The sequence below is a fragment of the Ziziphus jujuba genome, chromosome 10 (genome assembly GCF_031755915.1).
Source record: "Ziziphus jujuba cultivar Dongzao chromosome 10, ASM3175591v1".
NCBI classification, from domain to species: domain Eukaryota; kingdom Viridiplantae; phylum Streptophyta; class Magnoliopsida; order Rosales; family Rhamnaceae; genus Ziziphus; species Ziziphus jujuba.
This window is the reverse complement of record NC_083388.1, coordinates 3,344,613-3,358,885: the sequence shown is the minus strand read 5'-3', so window position 1 is coordinate 3,358,885 and position 14,273 is coordinate 3,344,613. Positions and strand designations below refer to the sequence as shown.

The 14,273-nt window shown below is 38.5% G+C and overlaps 1 protein-coding gene across 1 annotated transcript; it reads right to left on the bottom strand.

Moving 5' to 3' along the window:
• Window positions 1–3,423: 3,423 nt before the first annotated feature.
• Window positions 3,424–4,392, bottom strand: LOC107410488 (receptor-like protein 35). The gene has a single exon (XM_016017920.3). It carries the CDS (start codon window positions 4,390–4,392, stop codon window positions 3,424–3,426), a length of 969 nt encoding a protein of 322 aa, XP_015873406.3.
• Between the last annotated feature and the right edge of the window lie 9,881 nt (window positions 4,393–14,273).

Genomic DNA, 14,273 nt, shown 5'->3' with positions numbered 1-14,273 from the left:
TGGATTCTTATGGGCATGAAGAATAGTAAAACAGGAAGCATAACCATTGCAAGTAAAGAACAATTCATTTTGATAACTTTGATATCTAATTTATCATTTTATTAACTTTGAATCTTAAATAGTTTGCACAATAATACAAGAAAAATGCGGCACTGCAAAACAAACTTTATAAGTTTTAAACATAATATCCGGAATTCAATTTTTCTCTCTTTTTTTTTTTTTTAATTCAAATTTTCTAATCTTTTTGGATTTTAAAAAGTCAAAAGTCAATCAGTGCCAAAAGTGAAAAATTCGCCATGTCATCACTACCAAAGTTTGTTTTTCATAGTCCAGTGTTCTTTTTTATCCAGTAAATCTTGTCGTCTTCTCTGTGTACTGGATGTTAGGCTTTCATTCTGGAGAAAGCGTGAAAAAAAAAATTAAAAATTAAAAATTTTAATCCTCTGGTATTTTCAAACTATATCGTGAGAAGGTACGGGAATCTGGGTGAGAAACTGAAGGCTATTCGGTGGAAGAAAAATGAATAAGGGTTATTGGAAAGCTAATAGAAATGGGCAAAAACTGAAGATAAAATTAGGTGATCCAAAAGCCATATATTTCTGTATGATCCTTCAATAAATTTGTTCATACGTGATCAAAATAAAATATTAAATTACATTAATCATTTTAAAACTATATCAATCATTTTTTTTGTTTTCACATATCAAGAATTTGTGGAAAAATCATCAATAAATATATGGTCCAATGATCACATGATTTGGAAATTGAGAGAAAAAAGAGGAAGTGTGAGTCTCTTTATTGACCGAAGAAACAATGTGAGTCTCTTGTAAAGAAGAACAACTAACAGAAAAATTCTCGGCCCTTGAAAGAGTTTCAGATTTTTTATTTTATTTTATTTTTAGAAAATGAGAAATTCATTACTCAAACAGAATGAGTTAGCCAAAGTGGCCTCGCTTAGCTAACAGATGAGCCACTTTACTTGCAGCTCTACAAGCATAAGAACAACAAAAACCAGAATACATGGATAACAAAGACTTGATTCCCTCCACTAAATAGCAATTGATGACATCCAGTGAAGAAATTGGATCAGAACCAAGAAGCAATCTAAGTGCAACCTGCGAATCTGAAACAATTTCTCCATTGGAGAATCCACTTGGATCGAAAATTTAGTAGCTTCTCTAATGGCCAAAAGGTCAACAGTAAGTGAATCCCTCTAATTGAAGCTAGACTTGCAAGGGCAGCCATTAAATCACTATTAGAGAAAGAGCTTCAGATATTGAAAACTATTAATTTTTCCCACTATAAGTAAAGGATATATAAATAAATAAACTGAAAAATGAAATAGTTTGAAAAAAATAAATATGGATATTTTGATGATTCAAATGATTATGGAAATATAGAGTTGTTTTTATAAACAGAAACACTTATTATAGAAATGATTCAAATGTTTATAGAAATGTAGAATCATTTTTACATTGCGAAAAAAAACATACATTTTATAAATATAGTTGCAGATTCTTATTCATAATAAAATAAATATATATCTTTTAACATTTATTTTTAAAATATCATTTATTTTGACCTTTTAAAATTAACAAGAAATGTACTAAAAAATATAATTTTATTCACTCTCCATGAAAAAATAGAAAAATTATAATGACCCAACATGTCTTTCACATTCTTCATTTTTATCTTTTATTACAAAATTACATCCATTCAATCACTAAAGACCAGGTAGCTTATTTGAGCTTGAAATTCCTTCCATGGCCCTTTTCTATAAAGGATGAGCTAATTCTTCTCTAACAAATTTAGGTTTAGCAGATTTGCAATATGTGAGAAAAGCTTTTGGCTTTAGAGTACCTACTCTTTGCATTATTTAAAAGAGAAAAAAAATGAGAATCAGTAACATAGGATGTGAATCATGTGAATCAGTAACAATTGAAGCTGAAGAAGCAGCATTATCAATTACCAAATGTATATGAGACAACGACAGACTGAAAACTTGCTTTGGTGATTCAAAGACATAGTAGTAGAACATGCTGAAATTAATAAATAGGTTGTGCTGATGAACCAGATACCAAAACAGGGATGTTATACTCATTACTAAAACAGTGTATTATGAGAACAAGGCTGAAGTGACATTGTAGCCCAAAAGAAGAAGTAGAAGCAAAGGGAAATAAAAATTCATCAAATTCCACATTCCACAGGAGAAAGAATACAAGGATGTCCTGGCCTGAGGCTTTTTCAACGAAAAGAATAGAAAAAAACATAGTTAATTACCAAGTTATAATTCTCATGATGACTCTATCTTTCATGCCGCACATTAAATTCTGAATCACTGATAGAGTCCTACAAAGAAATATTAGGATTTTTATTGATGCAAAGCTACAACTATGATACTATTTACTTGCAGAAACAAAAGTTGTCTACTTTTGAAACTGTCCTCATTACTAACAAGCTATCTTCGAAGACAAAATTCCTTGAAGCTGAATATAAAATGAGTGAAATCCATGTTTAAGTCTTCCTTGAAGGACTACCATCACCTTAGCTCGTTCCTTTATGCATGTGACATTTATACATGATACACTGGGGTGATATTCAAAGTAAGCATATATGCTATGTTTCAATCCCTCTTAATTTTTTTATCAGGACCATCATCGAACATTTTGCTTTACACATTTCAAGAATAGTGTTAATGTCTCACATGAGCTTGTTAGACAATAAGAACTACCATCATGAAAAACAAATCATAAACTGGACTTTCTAGCATTCCATTCATGGGCCATTAAAGGCTTGACAGGGGTATTCACTCAATTATGAATTGAATTAGAACTATAGATAGATAGTGAAAAAAACTAGTAAAGGCTCTGACGCATCAAATATTGAGAGCATAACATAACACACACAAACATAGTTACTACAGAAATTACGCTAGTATAACACCCAAGCAAGTATCCCCCACCCCAACCCACCCACAAAAAAAAAAAAAAAAAAAAGATGGAAAATTCAAATTGCAATACATATCAAACAGTTAACTTACTATTAATTTTCCCTTTTTCCCATGAGTCTGACCATTTATTCCATCACGAGCATTCTTTCAATGGTTGTTATCCTTCATAGAAGCCGAGCTCTGTATTATCTTCCTCTGTGCAACAAAAAGTATCCCATAACCATACCAGACACAATCCCTCATGCGTATCCCACCGATATGGCTTTCCAGTTTAACAAACTTTCATGCTCCATTTCATCATCTTGGTGAGAGCTTGTCGATGGAGGTGGTTGTGATCCCTCTTCATCACTGCATTTTTTCATCAATGGAACTCCACATAGTCTCAAATTACCTTTGTACGAATCATTTCCAAAATTACCTTTGTATGCATCCAATAAGATTATTCCATGAAAGGTTAAAAAAGGAAATAAATGTTAAATTTGCCATTTCTTCAGGAATTTGTCAGTAAAATTGTTTGAAGAAAGATCCAACCCTTCAAGATTAGTCAATAGACCAATAGATGCTAGGATTCGACCTGTCAAGTTGTTGTGAGATAAATTCAAGCTCTTGAGCGATTTAAGCTCTCCAATTACCTTCGGTATCTCCCCTTCAAACTTGTTTTCGGATAAATCAATGAGGAACAACATGGATAACACTTTCACCAGTTCCATTTCTTGTCCTTTGATTGTCAACTCCAAAGTGTCATCATAAATGGAGCCTCCAATATATAGTTTGTCACTTTTTGATTCATTGACATCCATCATGGCTTTGAAAATTTTCAAATACCCAGTTGGGAGAGGACCACTGAAATTGTTCCTCGAGATGTCAAAAATTTTCAACTTGGGGAAGAGGTTGTTAGCCTTGGAACCTGATCTAACAAGACCATGGAAACTATTTGACCCCAAAACAAGAACCTGCAATTCTGGAAGAGTTTCCAACCAATTAGGAAATATGTCATGTAACTTGTTATTGTCAACATCTAAGACTTCCAACTTAGAACAGTTGAGCAAAGACCTTGGCAATAATCCTCCAAACTGATTTCCATTCAATTTGAAGCTGGTCAAGTTGGTTCCCAATGCTTCAGGTATTGTTCCTTGAAAGCTATTCATCCTTATATTAAGTTCTAATAAGTTGTTGCTAAAATTTCCAAGACAATGTGGAACCTTACCAACTAGACTGTTGTAGGACAAGTCAAGAACTATAAGTTGTTCTAGATGGCAAATTGCTTCAGGTATTGTTCCTTGAAAGCTATTCATCCTTATATTCAGTTCTATCAAGTTGTTGCTAAAATTTCCAAGACAACGTGGAACCTTACCAGCTAGACTGTTGTAGGACAAGTTAAGAACTATAAGTTGTTCTAGATTACAAATTGCATCAGGTAATGTTCCTTGAAAGCTATTCATCCTTATATTCTGTAACAGCCCAGACCACCTGCATATAATATTATCCTCTTTGGACTCAGCCCGCACGGTTTTGTTAAAACGTATTACAATGGTTAGGGATTCCACCCCTTCACCTGCCAGTCCCATTAGCCCGGGCCTCCCAGGCCCAATCACGATATTGTCCGCTTTCCCTTGCGAGACCTTTTAAAACCATGCAGGCTGGGCCCCAAGGGGGTTGAATTGTGAAGTCCCACATTGGTCGAAAAGGGGAACGAAGCACGCCTTATAAGGTGGTGTGGATACCTTTTCCGTGTGATGTATTTTGACAAAACCATGCGAGCTGGGCCCAAAGAGGACAATATCGCATGTGGGTGGTCTAGGCTATTACAGTTGGTATCAAAGCCAGACCCGGATCGATGTGCCAGCGAGGACGCTAGGCCCCAAATGGGTGGATTGTGAAGTCCTACATCGGTTGGAAAGGGGAATGAAGCATGTCTTATAAGAAGGTGTGGATACCCGTGTGACACATTTTGATAAAAGCGTATGGGCTGGACCCAAAGCAGACAATATCACATGCAAGTGATCTGGGCTGTTACAGTTGGTATCAAAACCAGTACCCAGATAGGTGTGGCTCCAAGGGGGGTGGATTGTAAAGTCCCACATCAGTTGGAAAGGGGAACAAAGCATGCCTTATAAGAGGGTGTGGATACCTTTCCCTTGTGAGGCGTTTTGACAAAACCGTGCGGGCTGGACCTAAAGCGGACAATATCGCATGCGGGTGGTCTGGGCTATTACGGTTGGTATCAGAGCCAGTACCCGGATCGGTATGCCAGCGAGGACTCTGGGTCCCAAGGGGGGTGGATTGTGAGATCTCACATCGGTTGAAAAGGGGAACGAAGCACGCCTTATGAGGTGGTGTGGATACCTTTCCCTTGAGACGCATTTTGACAAAACCGTGCGAGCTGGACCCAAAGTGGACAATATCTCATGCGGATAAACTGGGCTGTTACATATTTAGTTTTGACAAGTTGCTAAAATTTCCTGTTGGGGAAGAAAATAAATTAATTCTATTATATTAATAATTTATACAAGACAAATACATAACTACAATATAAAATATTTATACATTCAGTAGGACCCACAGACATAGTAGCATTTGAGACTCTTTTAGCACTTAAAACACCTAGCGTACGTTATTGACTCTTACATACTTTACTAACACATGAGCGCTCTCTCTTTCTAGGAGCCTACTCTACTCAATTTAGTAGCTCAGCAATCATGGAAGCCAAAGCTTCCTCCTATACTTGCTATTGTCGGTTGCTTTAGCCGACTACCTTCTAGACTTCACTATGCCTTGCTATCATTCTCAATTTTAGATATTTTTTTTCACAAATTCCAACGCTTTACTTGCCAACCAAGTATATCAAATATATTAGTTAATTCTAGATCCTTCTAAGTCAACATTGATCCTTCATTTCCAAGACAACGTGGAACCTTACTAGCTAGACTGTTGTAGGACAAGTCAAGAACCACAAGTTGTACTAGATGACAAATTGATGATGAAACTTCTCCGGTAAACTTGTTTTTGGAGGCGGAGAAGAAAACTAAATCTTAGGGAGAATGGGGAGTTTACCCTCAAGCAAGTTTCCACAAAGATCTAGCGTGATTAAGTTTTTGAGCTTTGATGGTGTGTCCATCTCCACAACTTCACTTGGGTTATTTGAGGAAAGCACCAAAGTAGTCATATCCTCGAGTTTAAAGATAGATCCAGGAATAGGTACAGATAGACTATTATTTGACAAATCAACATTAAGTAATGAAGAGTTTTGATTTCGTTGATATTACCAGTGAGGAAGTTGTTTTGGAGAAACAAATATTCTAAAAATGGCAAACTGAGAAGCCAAGGAGGTATTATCCCATTTAGCATGTTATCAGACAAGTGAAGTTTTCTAAGCTTTGAAAGCTGAGTTGCATGTTTAGGGAACCGACCTTCTAGTTGATTGGACGAAAAATCAATATAGAGGAGTTGAGTTAGATTGAATATTGATGAGGGCAACTGACCCGTTAATCTATTTCTCCCAAGATATATATGATCTAGTTTACTCAGGTTGTCAAATGCATCAAGAATTTGACCTTGGAATTTGTTATCTTCAAGCATCAAATATTCAATCTGGACAATGTTTGAGATGGAAGCTGGAATCTCACCACTTAAATTGTTAGACGCGATGTCAATGAATGTAATCTATGTGCGTTCCCTATTGACATCGGAAGCAATCCTGTGAAATGGTAGTGCCTAAGGTCTAAGATTTTGAGAGAAATACTCCAGTTAGACTCTGACAGTGACCCTGTGAGATGGTTAGCATTTCTTCACTCTGTTTTCTGCGCTTTTTTTCCCTGTTTTTCAATTAATTTTAATCTTCCAAAAGCAAAATACCTTTAAAAAAAAAATCTATTTGAGAAGTAGAGACTAGAGAAGAAGACAGTGATAATCGGAGAAGACGGAGAAGAGAAGAAGATAATAATGATTTATTGAAAAAACCGAGAAGAATTAGAAGACCTTGAGAAGAAGACGATGCACAAAGGAGAAGAAGATGAAGATGGCAGAGATGAAGAAAAGTTATTATTATTTTATTTGTTTTCTTTTTAATTTTTATTGGTTAAAGTTTTTTTTTTTGGTCTTTTTGTGAATTTATTGGTTAAAGTGTAGAAAGTTGAAATTGATATGATCGTGATTCCTGCAAGTGATTAAATTGAATAAATAAAATAATAAATAAATATTATTATTATTATTATTATTTTTTGTTTATTGGTTAAAGAGATGATCATAAATTCATAAGATGGCCCGTGAATAAAAATCTTTAGTTTTTTTATTATTTATTAAGATGTAATGGTATAATATGGCCACGTCAAAATCCAAGGTTTTAATATTTTAAATAGATATCAATGTATTTGAATTTGAAAATTGACATAAGTTATAATTTATTACTTATAATTAATTAGATTTTTTTATTATTTTATTTTTAAAAAATAGTATTCATTAAAATTTTATTTTATAGATGTAGCTATCATTTTAAAAATTAAATGTTGAATTTAAAATTAATAATTATATTTGCATTGATGAATAATAGATTGATATTATTATAATTTATTATTATTTTTAAATGTATTTTACGATTCACATTCCGAATTACGATTTGACAATATTGCTCATATTTACAAAGTGAAGAAAAGGTTGCGTTAATTAATTGGGTTAGGTTCTTAACAAGGCCTTTGAAAACAGATGCATCAAATTCTAAACCTTCGTTGGCAGTCAAATCAAGTGAAACCAATCAAGATAGATGAGACACATCAAAAGGGACCTTCCCTGAAAGCATTGAAGATGATAGGTCAAGGTGTGTGAGACTAGAAAACTTACCAAAATTGGGAGAAATTGAGACTGCATAAAGTCATTAAAAGCAAGGTTGAGCCTCCGAAGGTGAAAAAGATTGAAAAGGGAACTATTTGAATGGATGACACCTTGAAGCCAACTGCAACTGAGATCAAGTTCAATGACGTTGCCTGTGTCACCATCACAAGCGACACCGTCCCACAAGCAGTAATCCACACTCTCATTCCAATAATCTGTCTTCGGATATGACACGTCGTCACAGTATGAAGACGCAGAATGATTAGTAGAGAAAGTGTTCTTGAACCGAAGCAGAGCAAGGCTCTGATCAGGAGGGCAAAATACTACGTTTGAAGAAGACCAAGGATATGAGGAACACATAAGTTGAGGTTTTAAAAAGAAGAAGATGATAACGAATAAGCATAAGAATTTCATTGCATGCATTAAGAATCCCATCTTCACTAACATACACAGTGGTACGCTAGTGCTCATATTTTATATACTTGAACAGTTGAGGAAGATAAGGATATTTGATTAATATTTGTACAGGAATCTGCTGCTGCCCTATTTGTGATCAACCAACCCCTAACTCCTTTGAAATGTGTATTGAGATAATTGGTTAGTATCCTCCTTAAAACACGTAAGTAAAAATACACTGGAATTCTTACACATCCTGGATAAAAATTTGTTCAAAATTTTAGGTGCTTTTTGCACTTGGTATTATCTCACTTTTTTATGGATTCCTTCTTGGTAACATGAGATGATATTTATGGATTCCTTCTTGGTAAAAGAAAGTCTGCTTCGTGCTCCAAGAACAAAAGTCTGCTACTTGAATGAAATAGCCAAGAAATTTCATTTCCAATTAAACAAAGAAAAAGGAATAGCCAAGTGATTCCACCACAATACAGTTGGATGCAATTCTTAATGACTAAAAAGCTTACGTGGGACATTAACAAGTTTATAATTGGTTGAGATGAGTCCCTCCCATGTGGAGGACTAAGAATCCATGTGGTCCCAAACAAAGACTTAGACCAAAGTTAGTTTTAGTCCATTTTTTTTAGTGCATTTTTTCTTCTATAAATTGCACAGCCATGTCAAATAAGATTAGACTATTTATCAAATAAGCTCAAACTATTCAAGATTGTTTGAAATATCGGAGAAGTAGGTTGAAAGCCTTATTGATTAAAGGATTTTTAAAATTAAATTTCAATTAAGAACAATGATGAAATAAGTTAAAGTAAATTTTAAAGAAAATTTAATTAAACAATCTAATCGTTTAGTTGATATATTCATGTTCAATGAAACTTCAATTTACGCATGTATTTGAGAGTAGAAAACTCTCAACTGCTTCTGCGCTTCTGAGATGAGATTATCGCACTTTTTTTTAAAAAATTTCAATATATACATATGACAATCATGTACCTTTTTTTTATCTCTAATTAATATGAAACTAAAGTCATTTAATTAATCTTTCCAAAATGATATTTCAAAATATTAAAATATTAATTTGAAAATTTTAATGTATGACCTGACCCGAACAATTACAATATGCAAGTGAGAGTGTAGTGGAGCTTATCTCAACAATAAGAAAAAAGAGATTTGGGAGGTGAGAGTGGGTTATCTCAGTCCAACATAACAGATTTGATTTTCTCACAATCACAATTAGCTTCTCTTGGGGTCCATGGCTGCAGAAAATCATAGATGACTAGATTAGGTTTAAGGATCTTAAGAATTTCTCCGAAGGCAAGTTTTGCCCCATCGAATGCGGTTCTGAGGGGTTCATCATGAGATGGGAGGAAGGCCTTTGGTGGTGTGGTAGTGAGTAGGAAGTTGAAAGAAAAATGGGAAAATGCGATGATAGTTAATATATATGGAAATTTCCAATAACGTGTGGTCATGTCATCACTAATCTTACAACTATATAATATAGAAGAGATGATGTGATGCTAGTTAATTACCCTAATTAAGAAAAATGGATTACTCATGAAAATTGAAAATTATGTCTAAAAGAGCTTATACGCGAATTTTGTTAGTTAAAATTTTAAAAATAGTGAGAAACAAAATATCAAATATATTAATTGCCCATATTTTTATTGAAGAGAAAAAGAAATATTTTTTTAAACAAAAAATTTTTAATTAAAGAAAATACCGTCACATCACTTTGTATCCATATTCATAAAGATTTTCAAGAGAAATTATTATTATATTTCCACTCCACTGTTTTCTTATGACACAAGTTGATCAATATATACTGTTATCACATATCACGTATATGGAAGCTTGCATATCAGAGAGAGTAACTGTCATCGATGCTTAGTATTGCGTTGACTTTGGTGATTGCCTTGATGATCGGTTCCTTTACTATTAACAGCACATGTCTTGCCTTTACAGCACATGCCTTGTGTCACGATCCTACATTTTATGCAGCGGAAATAGACCGTGCAGCGCCAAGACTCTCTAGTCATGGCCAGCCTTTTCACTATCCGAGTTCATATATCGACCCATCTGATACCAATTATACGCTCTTGAGGTTCCCATAATCATCATGGCTCATGCCGCCCTGCAAGCTAGCCCGATGGCCTCACGCCCATTCGGTAGCTTGTTACTCAATCTGGTGCCAAGATCTAGCCAGCAACCCATCTCTTCACTCGGGCCTTGGTCCATGCACATCTCGAATAGCATCCGACCCTAGAGCATGCACACCAGCATCGTGCCAACATGCCCTCAGGGTAACAACACAAGATTGGAAGCCCACATACGAATGTCACCCGATGGCACGGTGTCGCCCCGTCCGTGCTTGTTTAGCTTCCGACCCTCGTGAGCGAGGCAGAACCCGAGCCCCCACTCACTGGCACATTTGCCACAACCTTGTAACAAAGGCCTACGTGTGTTCTTTGCATAGCTGATAGAAAATGGCATAGCGAATGCTACACTTAGCCTCTGGCACAGGAGTGACGCGCAATACCAGCTCGTAGCGCCTACCGGTACTGTCCTCGGGACTCCCTGTCCCTCGGAGACATAAGCCCACCTTCGTGGCACTATATGTCCGCCCCATGGCTTGCCGTCGCCCATGGGAGGCTCGCTTAGCCCAAGCTAGAAGCCGGAGCCGGGGGCCGTGGAGAGCCAAACACGGACCACCCCCCTAAAGAGCTTATTGAGCCATTTCCTTTCTGGCAGCCATAGATATCACTTTGTGCGAGGAATCATAATGGGGTTTTCTCTAGCAAACCTTCACATCTTGGCCTACCATTCGATATGTACCATCCTAGTGACATTCTTAAGAACTTCCCACGACCCGGGATCGAAGATCCCGACCTTCAAATATTTACGAAAATGCCACTAGGCCATTCTAAAGGTGCGGACCGTCACATCCTCCCCCACTTCATTATGTCGATGCCCTCATCGACGTGCCCGCTTGCTATCTTCAAGACCCCTGCACTCCGCGCAACACCTTTCATCCACATAAGCTCTTCAGGCTCAAACTCAAGATCCTGCATACTTCGTCCCTCTACCTCTGTAGAATCACCTCTGTGACGACCTTCGCGCGCCCACTCTTGGACTTGGCCAAGAACCTACTGCATGCGTTCACCCAAACTCAAGCTTTCCTCAAAACGTGCACCTCCTTGTGCATAAATTAGTGCTTCGCCCCGCACTTTTAGCTCCATATGTAGATGGTGTCCCCCTCAGACGAATTCTGCATTTTGTATATCTCGCTGGCACCCTAGCCAGACTCATGTCCCCCTTGGACAAATGCTCTCTTCACTTGTTGGCATCGCTCTAGTCAACTTCATGTCCTTTCTTGGACGATGTTCTCTTCCTTCATTGGCACCCAAGCCAATGCTTATTGTCCCTCTTGGACGAATGCTTTCTTCACTTGTTGGCATCACTCTTAGCCAACTTCATGTCCCTTCTTGGACAAATGCTTTCTTCACTTGTTGGCATCACTCTTAGCCAACTTCATGTCCCTTCTTGGATGAATAGTTTCCCGAGCTCTAAAGTAAGGCACTCTCTTGCCTTCAAGGTCCTCTCGTGGACCGAACTCTACCAAATAATCCGATGGTGACATTGACCCTCTCATCGAGCACCCCGTCTCCTCTCAGGTGGTGTCCCTACGTCAACTATCCTAACGGTACCCAAACTCGAGAGTTCTTCAGGTGGTAGTTCTTCTCTCTCTTGAACTCCACTTCATGCTTCCTCGGCACTCTGTTGCCGTGACGAGCTAAGTTTCCCTTCTTAGCTCTTGTTCCCACGCTCAAATTTCCATCCTCATGATGGTGATGTGCTAGCAATTCTCAAGCTAGCTTTGTCTTCTCCAATGGCAAATTTATGCACAACATCCCTCAAGTGTGCATTTATTCTTGTGGCTTCCAACGCCAACCCTTGCGCAAGTGGCATCCTCTTCTCGACGAGTTACCACATCTTGAATGGGGGTCCTCTCTTCTACGACCTCCTTATTTCGGCTGTTGACACCTAGTGTCACCTTGAACTAAGTCCTTTCCTTAGTTTTTTGCCTCAATCTTGCTCACTTTTGTATCTTGGCTCCTCCTCTGAGCCAGTTTTTGCCCTCTGGCAAATTTACAATGCTCCACGCATCCAAGGTTCCTTCTTGAACCCAAATCTTGCTCTCCGGCAATTTACCACACTCAAATTTGACCCTCTTGGTCATATAAGGACATTTTACTAGTCTCCGCTGAGACTTTTCCATCATAGTCCTTTCCCTTTCCATGCTTACATACGTCTTTTGGCATTTCGCTTTTGTGAGGTTCTGGGTTTCCCTGGACTCATCACTGTCTGGCCCTTATCCTTCCACAAATGGCTTTCAAACTCCACAAGGCTACTTGATCATGGGCCTACTTTTGGCTCCATCCAACTCTGGCTAAAAGATTCAAGGATAAGGTGTTGTCCCTCACGAACTTCTTCAACCAGACTTCTGCTTTAGAGCATGCTGCCTAACTCATATTTAGGCTTCCAAAACCGCCACTTCTTTATGCCCAAGGTGTAGGGTGTCAATGCAATGAACACTCCCCCACTTTATGCCTTCGACGCCTGCCTCCAATGCTCGTCTGAATTCCACCCAAGCAAACGTTTACTCTCTCACCGAACCGGCTCACTTGTGGCTTCCTTATGGACTCGTACTAGAGTCTCGTGCCCTCATGGCACTGACCACCATACCCTCAAGGCTGTTGCTTCTATTGAAGTCCTTTGCCTCCACAACCGACATTTTGTGCCCATGTGCACCAATATTTCTGAGGCTACCCAAGCTCTGTGGTCCAGTTATGCTTCCTCTGAAGCTCGTGCCTCCACGGCATTCCAACATTCGGCCTTCATGCCTTGTTGTCATCGTCTCTTGCTCTCTGCCTTTTCTTTGGCAGTCCCTTGGCCCTCTCGGCCTTATCTGCTATGTTGCTCACATTGGTGCCCTTGTGGCAACCATAATGTTGGCCCCATCGGCCTGATCTCTTGAGTTCACGCCCATCATCATGCCTTCATAGCATGCCCGATTCTTGGCCCTGTTGGCCTAATCTCCAATTCTCGCCTGTATTTGTGCCTTAGTGGCATCTAAACTTTGGCCCTGATGGCCCCATTATTCAATGATGTTCAACGGGAGTTTCACTTAGAACATACACCCCCGCACCCATTCATCTTGACTTTTCATTCGCTTCGACAAGGTTGTCTTTTCTCTTGGACAAATGTGGTCTCTACCACCCAGTCGCACTGGCTTGTTCTTTCTTCCCCACTCTTTGTGGCTGTCAAGACTCTTGGTCAAAATGGATCTATTTTTGGTATTTTCCTGTAATTCTTAAGACTAATACTCCAAAAGAAACACATGGCTAACAAGCCCTCGACTACCCAAGAGAACTGCACTACTCACGGCTTGTACTCCTCATTTAAAATTGCATGAATTCCTTTCTGAACACCAGTCACTTATTCCAAATGCTTGTCCCATTCATGAGCTTCACATTTGCCTCGCTGCTCGAGCATCCAGTTAAAGGTATTTGTATCGCACACTGGTACTCGTTTGGTGAACATCCCCACATCATAATCAAGTTGGGCATGCTGCCACAACTAACCACGCTCCATGCAAGAACGCCCCCTTCACAGTAGCATCGGGGTTCTACGGATCCAAGCATCACCAACCAATACCATCCGTTCCTCGGTTCGCCTATTGCAGGACAAACCGGGCTCTGATACCAACTGTCACGATCCTACATTTTATGCAGCGGAAATAGACCGTGCGGCGCCAAGACTCTCTAGTCATGGCCAGCCTTTTCACTATCCGAGTTCATATATCGACCCATCTGATACCAATTATACGCTCTTGAGGTTCCCATAATCATCATGGCTCATGCCGCCCTGCAAGCTAGCCCGATGGCCTCACGCCCATTCGGTAGCTTGTTACTCAATCTGGTGCCAAGATCTAGCCAGCAACCCATCTCTTCACTCGGGCCTTGGTCCATGCACATCTCGAATAGCATCCGACCCTAGAGCATGCACACCAGCATCGTGCCAACATGCC

Bases quoted from the DNA above. Each gene is read 5' to 3' on its own strand.
- LOC107410488 (XM_016017920.3), bottom strand. From the start codon at position 4,392: ATGAATAGCTTTCAAGGAACATTACCTGATGCAATTTGTAATCTAGAA.